The following is a 24,616-nucleotide window of genomic DNA, read 5'->3' as shown; positions in this document are numbered from 1 at the left end:
AAGAGTGGAGCTAGTGGTCTGGAGCTCCGTGCTGTTATGAAACGTCGACACGTAGTAATCCGTATATGATATCAAGCTTGTCACCATGGAGTCAACGTCAACATACGAAGGATGGGCCTGGATAGGCACTGGAATTCTGAGATATAGAGCATGCATTTCCAGCTGTTCTGTATTTTAAGAAACTATTTATATGGTGTAGATCAAACAATGAACAGCTGTCGGTTACCATTTTAGACTGGTCAATTTCTCAACCTATCACTTCCCGGTCAACGCAGCCGCCCCCAGTAGGTGCAGCCGATACCTAGCGGTTCCAAGCCAACAGTGGCTGGGTGCCCATCCATAAAGTCCACCCTCCCTTGTTGCCCCCCGCAGCCCCTAAGCATGAATCCAGCTCTGTGCCCCTAACTTCGGCTTGTCAGTCTGCTAGCTATGAGCAACAGCCCTCGTGCCCGCTCAGCATCACGAGCATTCTCCGCGAGGGCAGTAGCGGAAGCCACCCCAAATTCGACAGAATGGAATTCTTGGTTCTCACCCTGGTTTACCGCTCTGGACGACGCATTGTCGGTATCGTCAGAGCAAACAGCTAGGGACTCATTTTTCTCACGTCGTGGTTCCCTGGCACCAACTGCGATAATCCAGTCCACGGAAGCTGAAGAAAGACTGCAGTTTTCTCGTACGCACCTCGCGAGAGAGGCGCACAAAAGAAAGCGCTACCAATCCACCCGGGCAACGTCTGAAGACGTGACCATGGCGTGTGGATCCCCAACCCCAACTGTTCGTGAATCAACGGAATTCTTGCAAAAAACACCAGCGTCGTGGCGGCTATCGGCGACTAAAAGCGCGTCTGTAATGCCACCACTCACTCCATTTTCGAAGTCATTGTCGCCGGGGCCAATATTTGACCATGAATTTGTCACAAACGCGACTACTTTCTCGGATGGTCATGACGGGCTCCGTTCGCCAGCGCAGTTCTCTGGAGCTTCTCGGATCTTTCAATCTTACCAGCCCCGGGACACCTCTCGGGTCAGTGAGGTCCCCTCTCTTAGTCATTCTTCGACTGACCGTTACTCGATATCTCCTGCCGCTCATTCAAATGGCTCATCCAGGGAAAGCCGGCCACCGTTCCCAGGGCCGTCATCCCCAGGCCTCGCATGTGACCTGCAACTGGGTGAAAATATGGCATCCCTGTTTGGAAATGCGGAAAAATGCGGCTCGTCACCCGTTCCTTCGCGAAATTGCTCTCCTTTAGCCCGAGACGCTACTAGGGTAGGCAGTGGAGGATCTACCTCTGACGTACTACCAAGGGAGGCACTTTCTCAACCAGATCAAAATTCTCGCCATTTATTATCGTCATTGGATGACAATATTGCACAGAACCTTGGAGCTCGTGGCCAAAGCGATCGCGGCGCATCCAAGTTTTTGAGGGAACTTCGCTCGCGTATAGCGAACGGGCCTCCTGGGGCATCCCAATCACTCATTTGTGACCGCTGGGTGCAGGAAAGGACAATAGGGCTGTTGCGATACCACAGAGAGATTATTCCTAATCTCTGGGATGAAGACGACGCTATGTTTGAGAGCAGGCATCTGGACCGAGATGCAGCATACACCTTTTGCTACGGAACAGCCAAAGAGGAGATGCTGCATGAGCTCGAGAGAATGAGCTCAAGAGATAGCAACCGGTCTCACAAATCCAGCCCAAGCACCCGCGACATAGTGCCGTCGGCCGTGGTTATCAGTTCAGTTGATGGCCATGAAGATGAGCCACGATCGTCGAGGGCAGTCCATCAGCTGCCAGAGGCTATTGTTTTTAGCGACAGAAAGATGGAGCGCGGAGGAGGATCAGCTCTGGAAGGTGAGCGAGAAGAAACGGTTCGGTGGTCATCGATGTGGTTGATGAATCTCAAGCTAAATATTTAACAGCGTCGAGCTTCCACCGAGAGCCGGTACCGAGGGGGCAGCCAACGGCCGCAAGAGTACACCAACGAGCGTGGTCGCGGCCACAGCAACAGGCCCAATCGCTGGCGCAACAACGGGCCAGATCGAGGGCGCGGCAACGCGCGAAAAAGAGGACGCGGGAGCGGGCGAGGTCGATGGCTCGACAGATGGACTCCGCGGTATCCCGAATAGACAAATATTTGATCGTTGGGCGAGACCCAGCGTATGACTATTTGGCGAACAGACCAGTGCATGAGCAGCGGTGGCGCACCTGTAGAAGGTACACGCCCAACACACGGCGACTGAGAGAGGATGAGAGGCTGATAAGGGGGCTGTCACCAACCACAAGATACAGGAGGTCCAAGAGTCAGGCAAGAATGGAGCATGTCAGCGGGAGGAGATGACGAGCAACATTTTAACCTTCACAAAAAGATCGAGGGGAAAACCCCATTGAGGAAGCTTCTTTGAACTCAAACTTAGAAGTTAATTCCAACGTCACCGGACAGGAAGATCTTCACAGAAAAAAGTACAAACACAAATTCAAGCTTCAAACACTTATTACGTGAAGTAAGTAGACAGTAAATGTTAATTAATCAAACATTTGGTATTGAAAGCTATTATACTCATGTACAGGGGTTTTGACAAGTGAAACTGTCATGAGGCATAAGTAAGGTGGAGGAAGGTGAGAAAGCAACTAATCACTCACTCAGTCCCATGCATCACCCCAGTCATCGTCACCCTCCTCTTCCTTGGGCTTGGTGTCGATCTTCTTTGGGGCAACCACGGCCCGAGCCTTAGCGGCAGGGGCCGTGGCCCGGGTCGTGACGGTATTTGTCGACGCCGCCTTTGTCAACCCCTTTGGAAGGGGGTTCTTTGCCTTGGTCTGGGACTTCGCGGCTAACCAGCCGGCGAAGTCAGGCTCACCGCCATCATCATATGGAGCCGCTGGGGCCTTGCTGGTCGCGGGGGCGGGGGACGACGGCTTTGGGGAGGAGACTGCAGCCGTGAAAGGATCGACATCCGCTTCATCGTCGTCCATGGCACCCCAGGCATCGAATACATCATCTCCCTCTTCCTCCGGTTCCTCATTATGAGCCACTGGGGCAGGGCGATCTGACATAGACCGATTCAAGGGCTGGGCTGCAGGGCGGAGAGCTGGCTTGTGGATTTGAGCCGGCGGGTTTGGCTGTGTGGGACGAGGAGCTGAAGTAGAGCGTCTAGCATCTGGCTCTGCGGGCTTGGTGGTATTTTCTGTGGGTTCAATCTCCCCATGGGCAGTCGAGATTTTGTTGGTAAAGGATGAGATGGCCCACCCGGCCCAGGAACTGTCGCTCGGGGTACCAACACGGGGATCAGACCTGTGGGTTTCTGTCGGTGCGGAGGGTGGTATCACGGTGTCAGCCATAGTTCCAGCAAACTTTCGGATGCGCAGAACGTAAATATCGAATGTCTTGTTGGCTTGATCACGAATTAATCTGTTCATTTGTTAGGTTAATGTCACCGAAAACACCAAACATGTACATACTTTTCTTTGTCCAAGAGTGAAGGGCAGATAGCGGGCAAAATCTTGCTGGCGCAGTCATCCTCCGTGAACACATCAATCGTGGCAGAGAGCGCTAGAAGTCCTGCGACTCGAGCGTGACTAAATGGATCTCTAATGGCCCGCGTAAATGCCGCAATAAGCACTTTGGAGCGGGTCTTTTCCGAAGCGTCAGTCATGCGGCCAAAGCAAACAGGGAAGCCAAACTTACACTTTGCCCTAAGTTCTTAGCAATTCGACCGAGGCAAATTGTTGTGTTGGTTCGAATACCCGGCTGCTCATCGTTCGCGGTGCGAGCCAGGAATTTCAGAAGCTCTCCATTAATAACCCTATCGTTGAGTTTGTTGATGATTGTAAGAACAGCCTTCACTGTCTGTTCTCGCACCACAGGTGCAATATCGGTGAAACCCGAAGTCTGAGCTACGTTAGCGCCAATTGAATCAACCGAGGTGGAGGATCACTTACCATTTGAGGGAAGATCTTATCATTGACAACCTTCTGGGGAAGGCTATCTATCATCAGGGGAAGTTGTCCAGGAGACAGACCCGTATAGCACGGTCAGGGTTTCCGAATAGGCGCACAATAGTGGGAGTCAGCTTAGTATTGAACTCCTCTGCTGAAAGTTTTGCCCCAATCTTCAAAGTTGCACTAAGGACCTTGGGACCGCCGCCACCAAATTCAACGGACTTGAGCAGCTCTGGTAAAACTTTCATCTTGAAAAAGTCCTCTGGGAAGTCTTCTGAGAGGTTATCGAGTTCACTTTGATGCAATGTTAGTGATCACAAAAACCAATCAGGTCAAGGCACCATACTTGATAAATTTTTCGCGCTCGTCATCATCCTTGAGCCCTAGGCTTTCGATGTCTTCGGTCAATCGAATCAGTGGTGTTTGGAAGAAGCCACCATGCTTCTTTCCTTGTTCAACAAAATGTCCTGGGCTGAGTCTCAGCTTAGGGTTTGCTGTGCAAAGACGCTTATAACTCTGTTGCATAGTCGGAGGAATGTTCGTTGTCTTCCCAACTTGATCGCCGCCTGAAAAGCTGCCGTTGAACACTTCAAATATTAGTATTCCCAGGCCATAGGCATCAACTGCCGCCAAAGGATTTCGCTTAATAGTGTCCCATCCGCCTTTCACGACCTCGGGTGGGGTATAACGAGCAGCATCAGGCACAATACTGCCATAGGTCTATTTTCAAAGTCAGCTCAAGGTCACCGTGGGTATACAGCCCAACAACGCATTTCCATATATCACTCACGTAGATGATCGCATCTTCCTCTTTCATGGAGCTTAGGACGTCAAACCCTCCGAGCTTCCATTCGCCACTTTCACTTGTGAACACCGAGGATGCTCGCACGGCACCGTGAACTGAAGAGGCGTCATCATTTATGAATTTCAGAGTAGACTGGAAGATCCCATTTCTGTCAGCAGGGTCACAATACTTTGCTCAGAAGCAACATACCGCGACAGTGTGTAGACCCCATTTGGCAGTCTCTTCATTTATGCTCCGTCTCTTCACCGGCCAGCTCAGAGGTACAACCCGCTCCGTGACAATGTACAGAGTATGTTCGGTCTGCGGAAGCCGTAAGTATCAAACCAATGGATACTTCCCGAAGTATATGCGATCCACCATACCTCAATCGTGTCCAAGACCTTGATTACACCGGGGTGCCGCAAGGTTCGGGACTTGCGCACTGCATTTTTCGCGAGAGGAAGGCGTGATTTGTTTGCATGAATATCAAATACGAAGACACTGCACGTCGAGCCGTCGTCCTAGGTAATGCGCCCATCAGTCATCTGTGCTCCGGCGTCGGAAAAGATCTATAGCCACCATACCCGTTTTGTACCACTGTGCAAAGCCCAGACCGAGTCGCCAATGTCTACTCGGTCACCGAGAGAGAATGGAAGGCCACCACCCTTTGCGATGGCTGACCCGATGGCAGATTTGAGGAAGTCCATGTGGGCGTGGCCGATGTGGCCGATGTGGCAGTTGCAGATCTGCGGGATTGCAGGCTGGGATAGTCGATCGCTGGTTTCTCTGGGTGATCTTGGTATGAAAGCAGCTTCGTAGAAAAGGCTCGAACGCAATGAGAGAGAAAGTGTATGGAGGGACAATAGTTGGAAGCTCCAGCTGTCTCCTTTCACAGCCCCGCGTTATCGCGATAAGGAACGCGCCTGAGGCCACAGCCGAAAATAAATATGCGATCGGCACGTTCTGTCCTTTCTTCCACTCGAGCCGCTCGTCCCAATGCGTTTGATCTTATCGCAACTGAGTTTCGAGGTGCCTCGTGCTCACATTCTCCGATCCAGTTGTCAAGCACAGATACTCACTGTACAGTTCATCGAACTTGTTTGAGACAGTTTCCAACGCGGTAAGTTACCACTTCTCTAACACGCGTCCAATCCACCATTTCCGATGATGCATATACTGGTAAAAGGTCAAATCATGGAAGCAACACCACAGATGACATATATCTCAACCCGATGGTACTTCCATGAAATCCAGCCCTCCATGCTGTGATCGAACTCCGGGCGAATTTCAGGAGTTACAACTGGGCACGCAGATCTGTCATTTCTATCCAGAACGTTTCTCGCCTGGGCCAGCATACTCATGCTGTGCTTGTGCCGTATCGAGCTCTCTTCTTCGACTACCTCTCTGCAACCATGCCCCGTCTCGGCACTCCTCCCACCCTTTTCAGCAGAGCACAACATCTCCCAGCGGGTAGTAACTTGCAAGAAACCATGTCTTATTCATGGCTCTGCTCACGCGTGCCCATGTGCGTGCATGGGTTCGGGAGACGCGTGTACATTCATACTGGTGTCCGTCCTGGTCTCTTGCCATGGACATGGCTCGCGTACGCTCTCTTGCTAATACCTTGAGGGGGTTAGGTGGCGGTGTGCTCGACGTCATTCTTTCCGTGCGTGGGTTTCCAGGAAACGGGTCAGTGTCGCCGCTATCTGGGGTTGCCTTGTCTGCTTCGTTTCCATGAGGACGGCTGGCGACCAATGGCTGTGGCGAAGAGGGTCGATGGTCTGGATTTGAAAGATGTTGATGCGGGTTGCTAACAGGGAAAGACCCGTTTGACTTGAGATCTGATCAATGAATGGCTGTGGGGTTGTACGAGTTCTTGTCGGTAGGTTTGGTTGACTACTTGCTTGAACGCGGACATCCACATTGCGTCTTCATTGTGAACTCAATTAGGGAGATTCCCGGCTGCTCGTTTCAACTTTATTTCATTTCCGCTTTTGATCTGCTGGGCAGGGTGGTAAGGGGTGTTGTTATGGGTCTTGGGAGTTGGGAACGAGGGAGAGACGTTCGTTGTGGTATGGTCTAGGAATTCCGGATTTGGGTCGTTTGGATGTGCTCTTGGCGTTTGCTCTGGGTTTTTTTGCTATTGGAGGGCAACGTGGACGTCATGGAATAAAGCACCGCGGTGAACGAGAGGTTGTCTGGGTGGCTGTCCCTGGAATGATGACACTTTTGAAACAATTCTGAGGATCCATCTCTCTATATTACATGCAACCGTTATCACCTTGTGGTTCATAGCTGACGATTCTTCTATCCAGCAGTCACAATGCAACGGGGATGGGGATTTGGCATCAAATCTACTGAGGGAAGAGGGCATCAAACAGTTGCACTGGTGGTGGTGGTTTTGTATCTATGGCTGGCTCCAAGGTTCCAGGATCATCTCTACGAATGTTACAATTTAATAGAAAACGAAAAATTCCTATGATAAACCCAGTTCATTGCTATTCGCCGGAGCTAGCTCACCATTGTCAAGCTTGCTCATTTCAATCCTTGCTTCTTCCCTAACTCACCAACCCCAGTCACTTCACCATTCGCTCAATCGTTATCTCCACGCCGAGACACAACCCGCCATAGACCCCACTTCTGCTCACAATATGATTGAAGGCAATGTGGAACCCCATCTGCAGTTGACACGACCTTCGAACCATGGAACAAGAAGAAAGTGGGGAGTAAGGGGGGGAAAGAAGCACAGAATAAGAGAGGATCCGAAAAAATGACTATCTCAGGGTAAGAGGAATTCCTCAAACTTCAATTCAACCATATTGTAGAGTCAGTATGCACTAAATGTGGAGGCAGGCGGCAGGCCGATTGGCTTCATGAAGCGGTTGATTTCAATCACTTCATCGCCTGTAACTTGGGGCGCCGTGTACCGACCAGACCGAAACCTGGAAGGTAGGTAGACACAGCTGGTGGTTTTATCCATGTCTACTTTCAACGTTAGCACAGTCAGATATTGCAGTGAAATCAAGCCCGACGTACCGAATATGTCTTGAGACGATGTGGACACCACTGAAGTGTTCAAATGTTATGGACCGCGTGAACGACGGTAAGAAACAAATGAGGTCATGTAAGTTTAACCAGGGTAGTTGAGTTGGGTAATGCCGAAGATGGGGGAACGATGCAAATGTCATCCAAGGGAACCGCCCACAGGCTTCGTGATTCGTGTAGTTCATTTTCCTTCGTCTGTTGCCTCGGCAGAGTGGGATCCTCCAGAGTTGGGTGTGTTGGCAGGCATCTGGGGCGGCAACTGGGCTATTTGGTTGAATCCATTGCTTGGGGTCCGATGCTGGTTAGGAGGGAAATGGTGTGGCTGATGCGGGCTTGAAGAAAATTGGGGCTGCTGTTGAAAGTTTCCACGGTTGGGGGGCACTGGGGGGGTTGGGAGTTAAAAACTGGAGTTGCTTGAATGGGGACTGAAGCTGAACTCACTGTGTCCCGACTGTTGAGGGTATCCAGGTTGTCCGGGCATGAACATGGGAGGTTGGCCAGACTGTGAGTTCTGGTGCATCATCATTGGCGCACCACGGCTAGGGCTTGGGTACCCGCTGTGCGGCTGAGGGGCAGGCACGTGAGGATATGCGTGGCCCGGAGAAGGGGAGTACATGGGCATCTGAGCGTTGTACGGGGTCATGCCTTGGGGAACGGCCATATAGGGTCCGTTGGAATGTTGCTGTGCCATCATGGGAGCACCCATTCCGTTCTGTGGGTTCACAAACTGGGGGCCACCCTGGTAGTGCCTCATATGATTGGGCTGGGCTCCGCCATTATAGAACGGGGGCACAGGTTGTCCGAATGATAGCTGGGCGTGGGGGGCCATTGGAGATGGATATCCATGCTGCATCCGTGGAGAAGGGAAGACCTGGGAGTTTGACGCAGATAGCTGCATACGATGGTGATCATCAACGTGGGAGGGTCCGTGAGGGCCCTGAGGGTGAAGGTTGTGGGGGGGCGTTGTTCGGGCCGGAGACCGGCGGCAAATTTGGCTGGAAGTGGAAGGGCATGTTGCCATGGTGTGTAGCATTGCTGCTGTTTGACGTTGAGCGAGCCTGGGGTGATACCGATTGCGCGCCCACAGGTTGCTTGAACATCTGGCCATAGGTCTTCTCCTGGTTTTCATCGGCAACCTCCCAAGTTGGGGAAGTTCTGAAAGGCGGGGGAATACCTCCATTGAACAAAATAGGCTTCTCGGTCGAATCGACGTTCTCCTTCTTCATGCGTTTGATAGGGTTGAACTGGTTGGTAATCGAGGGCCGCTCCGAGACAGGCTGGGGCTTTTTGGGACCGAAGAAAGCTGTTGGTGTCGTCGCGCGTGAGACAGAGCGGTTGCGGGAGAAGGACCGAGCGCTCGGAGCAGCAGCGGGAGCTCCACTGGGAGCTCCGCCGGGAGTAAATGTACTCGCAGCTGGGTTCGGCTTGAACTCCATGGCTTTGACATTGAACTTGGTTGCGGCGGAGGCAGCCTGTGGCTTGACAGGGCTCGTGATTCTCTGCTGTTCGCTCGCGGGACCAGTGGGAGGCCCACGAGCATCTTGAAGGGGAAGCGGGAGCGGGTTCTGGTTCGGAACCATGGCCGGGCCTTTGCGCTGCTGCAAGTTATCTGCAAGGCGGTGGCTCAACATGCCGGCACCAGGGCGTGTAGGCGGGATGCCTTGCTGTGCGAATCGTCCACCGGTGTTACCAGCAAGCGGGCCAGTTGGTGGATATCCCTGGCGAGGGCGGTTATATTGGCGATCAGAAGGCGCAGATGGGGGCGTGGCCCCGGTTGGCCCATTACCACGAGCAGGAAGCTTGGGCTCAGTGGGCGGGGTGGTCTCCTGCGGCAAACTCTTGTCATCAATCTGTTGTTGGGCTCGTGAGATGATAGCCTCCTGCTTAATCCGATCTTTAGCCAGAATAGGAACAAGGTCCTTGGGGACAGGAGTCATGAGTTTGAAGCTCTTAGAGAATTTCATCAGCTCGTTCAGCTTGCTGGTACGATCATATGACGCTTGGTTGCGGCGACGCTCCTGCAGCTTGGCCTTTTCGTCCTTGGCAAACTGGCGGAAATGGCCAAGCACCTCCGCCTCAACATTTGCAGTTGCATTCTCAGGTACAGCCCGCTTAGTGGTAGAGGTGGCAGAGGCGGTGGAGATAGCAGGTGAAAGACCTTTGCTCGATGCACTCTTTTGGTCGGCATCTGCTGGGGGCTGCAGGGCAGCGGTCGGCTCGGAGTGTTTGTCTGATGGTGCGACTTCCGCTTCTGGGATCTGAGAGGGAATTGGAATAGGGACGGCCGGGGCAGGCGAAGCAGCAGGCTGCCTGGCAGGCACACCAGGTTGACGGCGTCCTGGGGGTGTATATTTGTTGGGTTGACCTGAGAGCAGGGGAGGGAAGGCCTTGTCCTCACGTCGTACACCACTGTATTTATCTTCTTCATCCTGGTCACCGGCATCCGCTGCTGCTGCGAGACCGCGCTCCTCGCGCATGTGGGAGTTGTCCACATCTTGTCCCTCAATTTCACGGGCGATCCGAGCAGCCTCCACCTGCTTCTGCTTGAAGGCAGGATCGGCCCGATCGAGACGAGTGGTGTAGATGTTCTCATCGTAATTGGTCTTGGCCCCGAAGAGACGCTCGTTGGCCTCGAATTGGTCCCACCCAGTGGCATTGTTGCTCGTCTCAAGCGACATGTCAACGTCGGTTTCAGCGGGTTCCCAGCGTTGCAGAGTGCGTTCGCGCATCCCCAGATTTCCGGAAATATCACTATCAGTCCGGAAGCCCTGTGAGGCGCCTGAAGTTGAGATTAGCATCTTCGCTTAAACTTCTGTTGGATCATTTGACGTTACCATTCGGTTCCTTGGCTGAGATTTCAGCGGTGGTTACGTTTGGAACTGATATATCGATGACATCCTTGACCTCAAAGGACATGATGTGTTCGGGCGCAGAGCCCAAGAACGGGGTTGCGACATCACTAACACCGTTCGCGCGGAATTGACCCTCTTGCGAGGCGCGCTGTACCATCTTGAGCAGGAAGGAGACTTCATTTGGCTCAAGAGATGAAGAAGAGAAAATACCAGTGTATTTATCTCCGGACTTTGTTGTAATCGTGGTTTGCAGACCCTAAATAGCAGTTCAGAATCAATCGAGATGGCAGGGGGGAGTGCGACAAGGCTTACAATGAAGCTAGCGAATAAAAATACGAGGCGGTCATGAGCATGGTTATCGGAGGTGTTTGATTCCTTTTGGTTTGGCCTCGGGGAAGCCGTCTGCCTCTGGTGGGTCAAGTTTCCGTTCGATGAGGAGTATGAAGACCGTTGGGTGATGGGGTTGGTCCCTTGGGTCCAGGCCTTGTGGGAGTTTGTGCGCCTGCGGTAAAACATGCTTGCGTTAGCGATCGATCATCTTGAAATGAAATGAAACGACAAGAGGCAAAGCGAGACGTTTCTGCCATCGGATCCGATGTCCTCAATTGGCGCCTATCGGTACACAAGTTGATGCAACTTGGTCCCCGGAGCTCGCCAACCCCAAGGCCTGTGCATGAGCACAATCGCTGGGTGGAGAGGAGGGGAGTGCAGAGTGATATTGATTGTCTGACGGAGGGGTACAGGGGAATTTATCAATGACGACGAGGGTTAGACGTACCGTTGTCCTCCATCGACGGGGCTGCCCGACTGTCGTCGACTGTCGGGCCCCTTGGTACTGTTGGATCTCAGGGTGGATCTACCGGGGTTCTGCGCGCCCGCGCTGGCATTGCCAGACGCGTTGTTGGCCTGCACAGAGTTCAGAGCGGAAGCCATTTGACCTTGTCAGTCAGGGCGAGCTTGCGTCGTGGATCTTCGTACGGCGGAAAGCCGCGAGGGTGAGGCACGAAGCCACAACACACACCGCCTGCACAAATAGGACGGGCGAGTGGGATAAGCGGAGATGGCGGGATATGCCAATGGCACTTGGGTTATGATAAGCAGAATGGACGGAGGAGAAGAAAGATAGATGGAGATGAAGTGAAATGGAAAAGAGGGAGTTGTCGCACGTTGAGAGAAGTCACGCGTATCGTACTGTATTTGGTGTTACACTCTATTCTGTTTCTTTTACTTTTCCTTCAAGTTCAATGTACCTCATGGATTTTCCATTGTCTAGGGCTTAACAATTCTATTCTCTGCATTCTATTTTATTTTCTGTGCTTGGAGCAAGGCCCAGTCGTTTATATTCTAAAATGTACGGGTCAGGCTGAGGTAGTCCAACCCCTCCATTGTGTCTACGGAGTACTTCCATTCGGTTTATGCGGTACCCCAAACAGAACCCCGGGGCTGCTCGATTTCTCTATTCTTTAATTCATTGTGGGATATAGGGTACACCTCAATCCAATGATAAAGATCTCTACTTCCAATGCATTGTGCTGTGCATCACAATGGCCAATAAAAACAAGCAGACCTGCATATCGAGCCTCGTATAGGTTCTAACGTCATGTGCAAATCCATCAAATCGCCTCTATAAATATAATTCTTACTCTCTTGAATTGAGCGTCACTCAATTTGTATATCCATATCAGATTAGAATCTCTACTGTGGAGTACTCTCGTCTAACCTTGAATGGGTCTGGGCTGCTAGTGGAGAGCACCTTGACGCCCATTATACCTCCATCTAATCCCCCAGTTTGAACTTCAATTGAAACTGAAAAAAATGCTGATTTGATTTCTTCAGGGCTTCATTCGCGGATCTCACGCAGACCTTCCTGGGGTACAACCTTGGAATAATATGATCAACGAATCCCAAGATCGGATTCCAAAAAATCTTGCCAGGCATTCTCGCAAGAGCAGGATATATATGCGTCCTCAACTTACAAAGTTACAATATGAAGCGGCTGAAAACACATACATATTGGGCCCCAAAGGTAGGTAGTGTATTGAATTGAAAAGATTGTAAGATATTGTTTCCACGGTTATGCTAGGAACCAGGAACTATTGAATCATGACGACCTCACACGATGCCAAGCATATCCATGGATGCAAAAACCCACGAGAACCTTGGAATCGCGTTAAAAGGCTTTGAACCCTGCAAATTTCAGGGCTTCAAAGCTCCCGGAGTCATCTGCATAAAAAAAAATCAGGAAGCCAAAGAAGAACGTCGGAGTTTACCTAGCCTGCCAGGCCAGGCATTCTTGGAGCTGGAGTGTATATAGCCGACAATGTCCAAGTGCACCACAGGCTAACCTTAAAAAGTTCAGGTAATACCATCTGCCGAGCCCCCTCCAGGCCCTGCAGGCTAGTAGAGTGCAGGAGAAACTCCATAGGATGTGCAGACGGAAAGTGTTCGGTGCATATACCGCAAGTAGCACGGAGTATATACTGCCCTCGTTGGAGTGGATAGGCGCGGGTCTTGCCGAATGGCTAGTCCCAAGCCTGTCAGTGCCAAATGCTGCAGAATGCCCAATGTGTGCCCTTGTATTTTTGTAATGAATGAACCGAGGGGGCATTTGTGTATACTGGGATTTAGAGATTCAGTGTGTGACATTAGATCGATCAGTGCATCCCAGGTATATTACACAAAGATACGGTAATCTATGGTATTGTAGTGATCAGCAGTGCCGATCCTGGCTGAGACGCGGTAAGGCGCTTGACGGAGGCTGGGCATCATCTTCCACACATGCCCATTCTCCTCGCCTTCTGACTTATTTCTCCTACCTTTTAATCTCAACTCTCTTCATGCTTCTATCATATGCAGTCCTCAGCCCAGAGAACGCAATACCCCTACGGAGAGTCGGATCAACAAACCTCTCCCCGACCCTCAGTGTCTGGTAGTACCGACACTTCCATGTCTTCCCAGCAGTCTGGTCGCAGTTCGTCTGCCTCGTCCCGGACACAGTCAAGCAAGAATCCCGTAAGTGCGAAATTCGAGTCAATCTGCACTCCCGTAGCTAATTGTGCGATCTCCCCCACGCAGCCTGATAAGCAGATCTCTCAAATCGAAAAGAGTGTGACACATCTCTTGGTCGCGACCAAGCAGCTCCTGGAGACACTTACCCAGTGGTCCCGTAAACAGGCCACAGAGAACGACGTCTCAGATGTGTATGTACGACTGGGATATGAATTCAACCTTGCCTGCCGGGCCTTCAGTGCAATCGGAGTCGACACCTCGGACCTGGGCCCAGTGCCGGACCTGCTGCGCACAATCCTCGAAGACACACTCAGCCAGGATGCATCGGCTGCAAGCCTCGATCGATACCTCCCTCGAATCCGCGACATAATCATAAACCTGCTTCACGGGCTGAAGAAGAAGCAGGCCCGGTTACGCTCGCGACACCAGCGTGAGGATGGTCGGCCCGCGCCAGGACGCAATGCCAGCGCCGGAAGCATTGCCAGTGGGCAAGCAATCGGCCAATTATATGACGAGGCTGCTGCTTCTACTATGCCATCAACCGCCCAGTCCCCTCGGAGATCAAGTAATCGGAGATTCGGTAGCAATGGATCCTTGGAGGATCAACCTCCGACTGCACGAACCTCCTCGGCACCTTCATCCAATGATCCTCGATCATCAAACCACAGCGAACGAGAATCATCCCGCCGCGAGGCACAACAGCTATTGTCTCAAACCCCCACAGATAACGACACAACACCCCGAGCCAACACATCCAATAATACTGCACCCTCCACATACACTACACCGGCTGGATTTCCAGCACCTCCACCTCCCCCGCCACCTAAAGAAGACGATGCGCTCGGGGCCTTGCAAAGGAGCGGAGAACTTGAGCGGCGTGCCTCTCGTCGATTCTCTGCCTATCAAATCCAAAAGCACCTGGGGACTTCTACCAATGGTGTTCCTGTTCTACCTACCCAAAATTCCCCCATCCCGAATCGCGGTCGTGACGTTCGCGAATCCTTGAATGCAGTCCGTCTGCGCGGCTCTTATAACCATTCGAGACAGAAGTCCACTAATCGCGTACAAGACGCCGGCAAGACGACTCAAGCTCAACCACCTACAAATATCCCGAACGTTGTGGAGGAAGAGCGCACCCCACCCGTTAAGGCCGCCTCACCCGCCCCGACGCCTGCAGTTAGCCTTGAAGCCGAGGCACCCGTCGACAAAGTCGACCCGGAGGAGGCTGCTATTGTTCCTCCCCCTATCAATACCCCATCCCAAGAAAAACTAGGGCTCGAAGACGCCTTTGAACCTGCGAAGGCCGCACCACGGACCCCGAAGACAAGTTCCTTTGGTCCCACCGCTCAGATCGCAACTCCCCCTCGGTTTCCCAGTTTCCCGCCGAGCAGCCCTCCCCAGGGAAGGAGCACACCCTGTTCCTTCAATATAAGAGCAAAATCAAGAAGTATGTGCTGCCGGACGGTATCGCAGACCTTACCATCGGACGTCTCCAATTGGCTTTTATTGAAAAGTTCGCCTGGAACACCCACGACAACGGAGTTGATTTACCCGAGATTTACATCCAAGACCCGATCTCAGGCATCCGACACGAGTTGGAGGATCTTTCAGATGTCAAAGATCGATGCGTTTTGGTTCTGAATGTCGACAACCTTGATGAAGTCAAGAAGCACTTCGATGATGGCCTTGGTGGCGTGCGCCAGCTCGTTGAAGGCCTCAAAGATGTTATTACTGGTCAAGGAAGTGCTATCCAGCGGGTCTCTGATCGTCAGGTAGAGGCTGCCAAGGAGATTGCTCGTTTAGCGGCAGCTCCCCCTGCCACCAGTGCCGCGTCTGGATCTGGCTCTAAGGCATTGATTGCCGGAGACGGAGCCCAACTCGCAGAAATCCAGAGCCTGCGCCGAGACCTGGCTGTTCTGCGACAGACATACTCCAACTTCACCGCCGACATCAAGGGCTCCATGAGCGCAGTCCGCACAAAGGCAAGCAAGGTCAAGACTGCCGCTGACGATGTAGCCACACCCTCATACGAAGGCGATGCAGGCCGCGCTCGTGTCAACACCGGCAAAAAGGAACTTGCAGGCGAGTCAGAGCGACTCGTCGCCCGCGTTGACGATCTCCAAGATTTGGTTGAGGATCTCCGGAAGGATGTTGTCACTCGCGGTGTCCGTCCCCTACCCAGACAACTTGAGGGTGTCAGCCGTGATATCAGCACTGTGATGAAGGAAATCAAGAAAATGCAGGACTTCCTTGGCCGCGAGAAGCCTATCTGGACCAAGATCTGGGAGAAGGAATTGCAGCTGGTTTGCGAAGAGCGAGACCAGCTCACTATGCAGGAAGATCTGGCCGCTGATTTGCAAGACGATCTTGAGAAAGCTACCCAGACCTTCGCTCTTGTGGAGCAAGCTACCAAGGAACAGGTTATGTCTAATAGCACCGGTTCCGCCGGCCCTGCTGCTGTTCGCGCCACCTCCCGTAGCCTTGGCATTGACCCTACCCTTGATCCTATGAAGGCGAAGGATGGTGTGCTTGGCGAAGTGCGCGCATTGCAGCCAAACCACGAAAGCCGTGTCGAGGCCATCGAGCGAGCCGAGAAGGCACGCAAGAAGGAGCTCGAGACCCGACGGAACAACCTGTTCCAGAAGGAGCTTGGCGCATTTGTTGAAGAGGGCAAGTTGAAGAAGAGTGGAGGATTTGAAGAGACAGAGCGCCTCCGAACTGCCAAGGATGAACGTATCCGCAAAGAAGTTTGGGATAGGCAGCAGGCTCGCAATGCTGAGATGGAGAGGGCCGAGGCTGAAGCAGCCGCAGCCGCAGCCGCAGAGGCCCAGGAAAATGCCGATGGCGAAGACGGCGATAACCACGGCGACGGCGACAGTAACAAGGAAGCCGACGAGACAGAACATACGCCTGAGAAGCCTGATGAGCCAGAGGAGACCGAAGGTCATGCGGAGGAGCCCAAGTCGCCGTCCTCACCTACCGATAAGCCTCTTCCTGCAGCCCCGGAAGAAGCCGACGAGCCCACTGAGAAGCCTCTCTCTCCGGCTTTGATCTAAGCTTTCAGTATTGGCTGATACCTCCTCGTCTTTTGTTCTGATTGCCCTGGATCTTCAACCACTTTTGCATTTTGGCTTGTCAACCTTGAATTGATACCTGCCAGTGAACTTGGATTCACACAACCCACGACTTTCCCTTTTCCCTTTTTTCACGTTGTTATTTTTTTGCATTGGACATCGGATCGATCGCATTGGGGCCTCTGGTTTTTCTGTTCCATGTCATTTTAGTTGATACCTCCGGCGTGTTTCCTGTACGAGCCCCCATTGCAACCTGTTTGGATCCTTAATTCCGACCTGTCATTTATTGACGATACCCTGCCACACTCTGTGGCGTGCAACTAGCATATGTTTCTTATTCTAAGAGAATGATACGAGCACATCTTCCTAATCACAATATTTTTTTGATTATTGTCGTGTATAGTTCATAACCTAGTCCTATGTAGCTGGTTTGAGTATCATAAAGCGCAAATAACAGTATCCATAAATGACAAGCTCGAAACCAATCTTCTGAGATCGAGCGTTTTTACATAAATTCAAGGGAAATCTCGCTAGTACAAGATATCAAGAGCTGGCATGGGCCTGGGCCTCGAGGTCCTCGAGGGTCTGTCTCTTGACAATTTCCCGAACGGCTTCCCAAGAGTTCTCAACATCGACAACGCGGGTCTCCTTGGTAGAAAGAGCCTTGAGCTCATCAGGCAGAACCTGACTCTCGAAATCGAAGCCAGGCTCACCCTTGAGCGCCTCCTTGACGACATCCGCGAACTTGGCGGGGTGAGCAGTGGAAAGAGAGATGTGGGGGATAGCAGCGTTGGCAGGGCGAGCGACAGAGCGCTGGGAAACGGTGATACCAACGGCAGTGTGGGGGTCGAGGACGTATTTGGTCTTCTCGTAGACGGACTTGATGGTCTCGAGAGTCTGCGCGTTGCTCACGCGGTCACTCTCGAAAGTGCGGCGGCCGTTCTCGAGGATGGCGTCGGAAACGGGTCCGAAGCCGCCGGTGGCCTTGAGTGAGTTGTACCAGGCCACGACATCTTCGCTGGCCTTCTTGGCGGCCGCATCGGCATCCTTTCCGGAGGCCTCTGCGTCCTCCTTAGCCAGGAACCAAAGGAGTCGCTCGAAGTTGCTGGAAACCAGAATATCCATGGCGGGGCTGGGGGTCTCCTTGCAGACATCGGCCTTGGCGTTGCTGTCGTTCTTCTCCTCGGCGGGGTGCTTCTCGTAGCGACCTGTGGTCCAGAAGCGGTGGAGAATGTCATTTCTGGTGGGGATTAGCAGGTTTCCTCAATTGAGTTGTTAAATCTCCTGTAAGGCAGTCACTTACTCATTAGTTGCAACTAGAGACCACAGCGTTAGCGGGATACATGAAGGGACTGTCAAGTTTCAACATACCAATAAGCTTTTCCACGGGAAGTCCCATCTTTGTGGCGAAGTAAGCAGACAAAATGTTTCCAAAGTTGCCGGTAGGGGTGACGGAGCGAATGGGCTGGCCAACAGTGAAGGAATCGGACTGTCTGGCGAGCGAGAAGTAAGACCAGAAGTGGAAAACAGTCTGGGCCAAAATTCTAGACCAATTGATGGAGTTCCTTTGCGACTGTTAGCACAATCCGGGCGGGAAAGCACAAGAATAAACGTACACTGCGCCCAGCTTAACCTCCTTGTTAGTGGCATCGTCGCCGAAAAGCTTCTTAACAATATCCTGGCAATCGTCGAATGTACCGGTAACAGCCAAGTTGTGGACGTTCTGCTCGGTGCAAGTGGTCATCTGTGCCTCCTGGATGGCACTGACACGACCCTTGGGGTGCAGGATAGTGACAGAAACATCCTTCTTGCCGCGGAGTCCGTAGATAGCAGCAGATCCAGTGTCACCACTGGTGGCACCAACGACAGTGAGGTGGTATCTATCCTTTCCTTCCTTGCCGACATTCTTCTGGGCGAGCAGGTACTCGAAAAGGTTTCCTAGGAATTGCAGAGCGCAATCCTTGAAAGAGTAAGAGGGACCGTGGAAGATCTCAAGCAGGTTGATGTTGCCATCGAGGGCAAGGGGGACCAAAGGCACAACGTCCTCTGAGCGGAAGGTGGAGTAGCTGCGGTTGATGATCTCCTTCAGATCGGCGGAGGGGATCTCGGACTCGGGGATGTAAAGGCGGAAGATCTCGAAGGCCAGCTCGGTGTAGGAAAGGTCCTTCCAGCTTTGCTATTGATGTATTAGCACAACGCTATGCTCAATGTCAATTCTACATACCCAATCGGCCTTTGGCACAGCGTGCGGGAGGAACAGACCACCATCTGCGGCGAGGCCCTTCAGGACAACATCGCTGAAGCTGAGGCCCTCCTCTCCACCTCGGGTAGAGCGGTATCGTTGTGAGTCAGTGACCATGATTGTAATGAAGCAACAAAAAAGCCCAAGCAGGAATGGTGTTTTCAATGCGCAAGATTGCGGGCGGCGAACCTTTTCTGAGTCAAAATGCCCCTCTCTGCCGAAGTCGGAGGCGGTGTGATTTGGTACAATGCAAAACGCGTTCTGTAATCTAATATGCTGGACAGCTGTAAGTTATTTCGAATATTACGTACTGACAAGTAATTGCGGGGAGTATAAATCCCAAATTAGTAACAAAATATTTAGTCACTGTTTCTCGAACTTATTCAAGGTAGTGACAAATATTACCCTGACGAGATCAAGATGGAATATGTGAACCTATCATACTAGGCCTGGAGATAGGGAAATACTGTCTCCAGCCTCAACTAGGGGATTCTCCTTGAATATGGACGCTAAGTACTGGTCCTAATAGAGGTCGTAATACGGAGTAGATGGGTTCATTAAACCTTGACATATTTTCAACAAGTCAGAATGGTTATTTTCCCTGCTTGCGGCATCGCAGCCAGAGCAAGGCGAGAAACCCGGAGGCTGCAATATACATAAAGCCCACGAACAACTGAGCGCCGAGATACTTCCCAGTCGCACTAGTTATGCCCAACGCAATTGGCTCGGAGAATGTCGAAGGTACAACGATGCTTAACCAGATGAGGTTCATGCCATGTGATACTTGTCCCAACCCAAGTACCTCAGCAACCAATGGTGCAATCAAAGGCCAGAAATTGCCTGCGACGAGACCTTCAGCAACAGCGAAGAACATCAAAAGGCCGTAACTCTTAGCATTGACCCAGACAGCCAATCCTATGACCCCAGCAGCAAAAGTTGCGATGCCAGCCATCTTGATGCGGCCAACGGTGTCACTGAAATAACCAATGAGAGGTCGTCCAATTGCTTGACCCAAGTTGAAGATACCGCTGACAAGTGAGGCTTGGGAGGATGTGAGGCCAATTTCAACCCCATAGTTGGCAAGGCTGTAGATCAAGATGAAGTATCCTAAGACCGTGAAGAAGGAATACCCAACCAGGAGGTCAAAGTCTGTTTTCTCGAATAGATCAACTCGCATGGTCACCTTTCGGGCTTTAGTTTTCTGTCCCCGATCCTTGATCAAGAGAACACAAGTGGTATTGACACAGAATGCAAGAAGTCCAAGAACCCTAAAAGCCCAGCCCAGGCCGATGCTAGCAATCATCGCTTCAGCCACCAAGGAGTAAACGAGACCTCCCAGGCCGGCCCCGGAAAGAGACACGCCACTAGCGAGCGATCGTTTCGAAGTGAACCACTGCGGAACCACAGAGGCTACTGGAATGTAGATCAAGCCCATCCCCAAACCGAACATCAAACCCTGGGTGATGAAGAGGTGCCAGAGTTTGGAAGCGAAGCTAGCGCAAATGAAACTAGCGGTCTCAAACATGACACCGACGAACATCGTTTTTCGGATCCCGTACCTGAGCGTGGAGATTGTCGCGATTGGAGAAACAAGGAACATTACTGTCAAGCTCAAAGAGCCCACAAATGCATATTCCAATCTCGAGGCCCCGTCAAATGTTTGATGACTGAGGTAGTAGGCAAGAAAGACGCCATAGGCTGAGTTGAAACCCCAGGAATGCGCATTCATCACCGCGGCGGCAACGACGCAGACCCATCCGTATCCTCCATCCGGAGGGTTATTTGTCGGATCCACAGGGGGTATTGACGCATCGAAAGACTCCACTGGATGCTCCGTGAGATTCGGTGAAGTCTCATTGCTCGAGAGAACGACCGACTTGGATTTGGTGGAGCGTGATGCGGTTTGGAACTTGTCACTTAGACATGCAGGACTCAATGTGCCCATTTCAATTTCCCACTGATCAGAGTGGGATAAGCAAAGGGTTCCAAGATGTAGCAGGTGACCTCTAGAGTCAGACCGATGTCAGTGCCAGGTCGAACAGGTCAAAGGCAATGCTATGAAGCCCACGACATCAAATCTGGAATAGATTCCAACTGACGAAACACAAGCTGTGCTCCGAGAAATCTTCAGCGACTAAACAAAGTCGATTATTCTATGCGCCAAAGAAGTCCCATTGCCGGGCTTTCTTTTGACAGGCTCTGTGCTGTCAATTTTGGTACCGTTGCATTTTTCGGCCTCTTCATCGGGGATTGAAATTTTGATGTAGAGCGAGTGAGTGGGGACATTACATAGGTCGAGCTACGACGTTCCCTGAAGAACTTTAAAGCCACTCCGACCAAGCGGCCTAGCCTGTGTAGTTCAGCCTTTGAACTGGCTTCCAGTGTCGCTCTGGGCTTCGAAGAAACCGAAAACAAACCCGGCGATCCCTTCACAAAAATGGGAACACGGGCGGTTGCTGCGAGTTTCAATCACCGAAACCATCTTCAGCGATTTGATGCTCTCCTAAAAAGGGAGCTTTGAGCACTGGAAAATTCATTGAAGGCTTTTGAAGAAATGCTGCAATCACCTAATTCAAGCAGGGGTGTTTACTGAAGTGGATAATCGGTATTGTCGGAAGTCGGAAGTTCGCAAATACCGAAGTGCTAGTCCGAGACAACCGAGTCAGACAACCGCGTTGACCGAGCTGAAAGTCCGCGTTGACTGATCTCATGATCCGCGACAACCGAGCGGGCATCCGGCGTGTTCCAAGTACGGAGTAGTATGCCCCACACTTAAACAAACCCCATAAAAAGGATGGTAGAATGATGAGAAGAGAAAGAACATAAACGAACCAAAAACCCTGGTCTAGTTTGGCCAGCCCAGACAGAAAACAGGCAGGGGTAAAGAAATGAAGATCTAGGGTGTAGTCTATGAGACCTCCATAACGCCCAAAACCAACTGGTTGAGAGGTGCAAATCAAATGCAAGACCTCGAAATATCGTTTGTTCTTAGAATTAGGATAATCCTAACGATGTAATCTTCCACATCAAACATGCCTCGTTTCTATGCTGGTCAAGATAAACCAATGCACAAATTTAACAATACAGCAGAAAACTATCTGAATGCTCATACAAGTAAGGATGCTTTTTCAGAATACGTGAGCACTCTAGAATGTACATGAATTGTCTGGATCAAAGGTTCACATCAAAACAAGCACTGTGGCAATAGATACAGACATCATAGTCAAATTACTTGTTGCAAAGCTTCATATTCAGCAGCACTTGCCACGAATAGAACGATCTTCAAAAATCTGCGGCGCATCGGATGTATCCAGCCGGCAGAAGCAAGATGCTTTGATCGGGATATCAGCGACCGCAAGAGCTAACTTTGCCGAGGGCTCAATCACAGCAGCTTCATCCAGTCTCCCCAATCGAATCAGACACTCATGATAACCCTGGAGCGACCAAACATTGTTGGGATGACGCCTAGGGCGGATGACAGAGTTGTCAAGACCTAAATCGGCTCGATATGACTTTGCAGCCTCTTCAAGGTGGCCCTGCTCCATCAGCAGTGCGGCGTATGCATGACGCACTGGTTGCATCCAAGACCAGGGCTCACTGTAGGGCAATCTATCTTCAATATCAATGGCAACACGTAGAGCCTCAAATGCTTGGTCAAAGTTGCCGCAGCGATATTCAATCTCGCCTTCAAGCATTTTCTCAGCGACTTTGAACACGTCGACCATCGTTCCATTATATGCCCGCCGTGTCTCAGGGACCTTGGACCAAGCCTCGAGGAAAGAACTTTGCTCTTGCCTCGCAGAAGCCACGTCACTGGTTGCTGCGAATGCGACTCCCCTGCCGTAGTGGATCGCAGCCGTTGTAGCCGCGTACAGTGTCTTATCTTCTGGAAGCTCCATCTGCTTCAACTCCTCCCACATACCGAAGCGTACCAGAACGTGCACGCGAATTGACATGAATTGTTCAAGCCAGTCCGCCATTGGAGGAGATGGAATGCGGAGCACGTCTTCCGGTACTGTCAATTCCATGCGGGTGACTGCATCGAGGGCGACCTTCGACTGGCCGGCGAACATAGCAGCGTAGACAAGGGAGTGGTAGTCATGCATACGGTAGAATGTATAGAAGTTCTTGGCACCCGATTTGCGGAAATACTTGTCGTCTGCCAATGTCGACTGGTAGTTTGATGCAATGGATCGCCGCCAATCGCCAATCAAAATGTCCAAGTGGGTTGGCATATGGCGGACATGACCTGCATCAGGAACCAGATCACGCAAATGATCTGCAGCATTGATTCCAAGTTCTGGACTAGGCGACATTTCAATGAAATGAATATACAAGTGAAGCAATCCTGGATTGCGGTTAGCGCCATTATCAACCTGCGATAATGCGCGTTCCAAAACCCTTTGTACTTCCATTGTTGGGGCTTCGGGGTTTGCCTTTCTTGTAAACAAATCCCATAGGGCCCATGGACTCATGTTCATCAAAGAATCAGCGTATATAGTAGCAACATCCAGATCATGTCCGAATTGGTCGTATGCAACCTTCATAGCGTCCGCATAATTTTTGTTAAGCGCAGGGTAATCTTTGGCGGGCTGATCAGTCAAGAATCGAAATTGGATCGCCTCGACGAGGGCTTGCTCGAGCGGGGTGGCGTTGGCGGCATATTTCTTTGCCTCCCGAGATGCATTATAGCCCCGCTTCACTGAAGCATGGAGATCGCCCAGGTCAAAACTTTCCCAAGGTTTATTGTAGTTGGGACCGACAGCGTATGCAAGGCCCCAGTACGCCATCGCGCATGCGGGGTCGTGTGCGATGGCCTGCTCGAAACAATAGGCACCTTCCATGTGATTGAAAGAATATGCCCAGATCAAACCTCGATTGAACCAGACCTGAGCATCGGCACTAGATGTCGTGATCTTGTGACCAAACTCGCCCAGGTTGTAGTAATCATCGCCGGCTGGCACGGCGCGTACGGTTTCAGCAGGCATGGCGAGGGTTTGGGCGCTTGATGTAGGTCGAAAAGATTGACAGATATGCAATTTAAATAACCGGACGAATCCTCGCGCTGGGAACTATATAGCCTCGGGCAGTAAGATGCTCTGGCAGATATGACACACGATTGAAACAAACACCGACAGTCTGACAAACATGCAATTGCGGGGCAAACATGCAATTGCGGAGCGAAATCCGGATGCTTGAGATTGGAAAGCCCCACCTTATTTCAAAGACCGAGATCAAAGACCGGGCCCGCTCAGCTTCTGTCGAGACGATAGTGGCGAGAAATGAAGATGAGGTTGGGTTTGAGTTGATGATCTAAGCTTCCCATCCGCCAGCCGATTGGGGAACCGCCGCATGGGGAATTAAACATGACGACTCGAAACTCAAAGTTGCCTGTCTCTGGTGGCCATCCTATTTATTTGGCACACTGTGAATCGTCTACCAACGGTCGCCAGCGAATCCCCTCAAACTTGCTGCGACGGAAGACAACCTTGTCTCAAGGTAGATGCCATCCATCTAGACTGGAGCTGATTCGTTGCAGTGCTTGAAAAATAACCGAGGATGCCAGCATTCTCAAAGTCAATGTGGTAAGGCACAGAGAGAGGAGATGCATGTTAATGCGAAGAGACAAGCCATTGCTGGAAGTAGCCTTCGGACCACACCCCTCGTCGA

At 51.6% G+C, this 24,616-nt stretch overlaps 7 protein-coding genes across 7 annotated transcripts; 2 read left to right on the top strand and 5 right to left on the bottom strand.

The window, feature by feature from the left end:
- Nucleotides 1-429: 429 nt before the first annotated feature.
- On the top strand, nucleotides 430-1,917 carry N7506_007477 (uncharacterized protein; the record flags this gene model as incomplete). Its single annotated transcript, XM_056956770.1, has 1 exon — nucleotides 430-1,917. The coding sequence occupies one exon, from the start codon at nucleotides 430-432 to the stop codon at nucleotides 1,915-1,917; it is 1,488 nt and encodes a 495-aa protein (XP_056811104.1).
- A 724-nt stretch (nucleotides 1,918-2,641) lies between these two features.
- On the bottom strand, nucleotides 2,642-5,431 carry N7506_007476 (COPI-interacting protein CEX1; the record flags this gene model as incomplete). Its single annotated transcript, XM_056956769.1, has 10 exons — nucleotides 2,642-3,410; nucleotides 3,461-3,633; nucleotides 3,687-3,890; nucleotides 3,941-3,973; nucleotides 4,021-4,234; nucleotides 4,287-4,660; nucleotides 4,731-4,877; nucleotides 4,935-5,045; nucleotides 5,108-5,245; nucleotides 5,309-5,431. 10 exons carry the CDS (start codon nucleotides 5,429-5,431, stop codon nucleotides 2,642-2,644), a joined length of 2,286 nt encoding a protein of 761 aa, XP_056811103.1.
- Nucleotides 5,432-7,551: 2,120 nt separating this feature from the next.
- N7506_007475 (putative PAB1 binding protein (Pbp1)) lies at nucleotides 7,552-11,554 on the bottom strand (the record flags this gene model as incomplete). Its single annotated transcript, XM_056956768.1, has 8 exons — nucleotides 7,552-7,706; nucleotides 7,761-7,790; nucleotides 8,211-8,616; nucleotides 8,670-8,807; nucleotides 8,855-10,548; nucleotides 10,604-10,877; nucleotides 10,934-11,123; nucleotides 11,400-11,554. 8 exons carry the CDS (start codon nucleotides 11,552-11,554, stop codon nucleotides 7,552-7,554), a joined length of 3,042 nt encoding a protein of 1,013 aa, XP_056811102.1.
- A 1,917-nt stretch (nucleotides 11,555-13,471) lies between these two features.
- N7506_007474 (formin-mediated actin nucleation enhancer) lies at nucleotides 13,472-16,686 on the top strand (the record flags this gene model as incomplete). Its single annotated transcript, XM_056956767.1, has 2 exons — nucleotides 13,472-14,997; nucleotides 15,066-16,686. The coding sequence occupies 2 exons, from the start codon at nucleotides 13,472-13,474 to the stop codon at nucleotides 16,684-16,686; spliced, it is 3,147 nt and encodes a 1,048-aa protein (XP_056811101.1).
- Nucleotides 16,687-17,247: 561 nt separating this feature from the next.
- N7506_007473 (threonine synthase THR4) lies at nucleotides 17,248-19,063 on the bottom strand (the record flags this gene model as incomplete). The annotated part of the gene is made up of 5 exons (XM_056956766.1): nucleotides 17,248-17,944; nucleotides 18,008-18,020; nucleotides 18,076-18,269; nucleotides 18,321-18,880; nucleotides 18,929-19,063. The coding sequence occupies 5 exons, from the start codon at nucleotides 19,061-19,063 to the stop codon at nucleotides 17,248-17,250; spliced, it is 1,599 nt and encodes a 532-aa protein (XP_056811100.1).
- A 475-nt stretch (nucleotides 19,064-19,538) lies between these two features.
- N7506_007472 (MCT family MFS transporter) lies at nucleotides 19,539-20,891 on the bottom strand (the record flags this gene model as incomplete). Its single annotated transcript, XM_056956765.1, has 1 exon — nucleotides 19,539-20,891. One exon carries the CDS (start codon nucleotides 20,889-20,891, stop codon nucleotides 19,539-19,541), a length of 1,353 nt encoding a protein of 450 aa, XP_056811099.1.
- A 1,306-nt stretch (nucleotides 20,892-22,197) lies between these two features.
- Nucleotides 22,198-23,934, bottom strand: N7506_007471 (tetratricopeptide repeat protein; the record flags this gene model as incomplete). Its single annotated transcript, XM_056956764.1, has 1 exon — nucleotides 22,198-23,934. One exon carries the CDS (start codon nucleotides 23,932-23,934, stop codon nucleotides 22,198-22,200), a length of 1,737 nt encoding a protein of 578 aa, XP_056811098.1.
- Between the last annotated feature and the right edge of the window lie 682 nt (nucleotides 23,935-24,616).

Source organism: Penicillium brevicompactum (assembly GCF_028827555.1).
Source record: "Penicillium brevicompactum strain IBT 35665 chromosome Unknown utg000005l_segment0_segment0, whole genome shotgun sequence".
Classification (NCBI taxonomy): Eukaryota; Fungi; Ascomycota; class Eurotiomycetes; order Eurotiales; family Aspergillaceae; genus Penicillium; species Penicillium brevicompactum.
The sequence above is the reverse complement of the archived record's forward strand: the minus strand, read 5'-3'. Positions and strand labels throughout refer to the sequence as shown.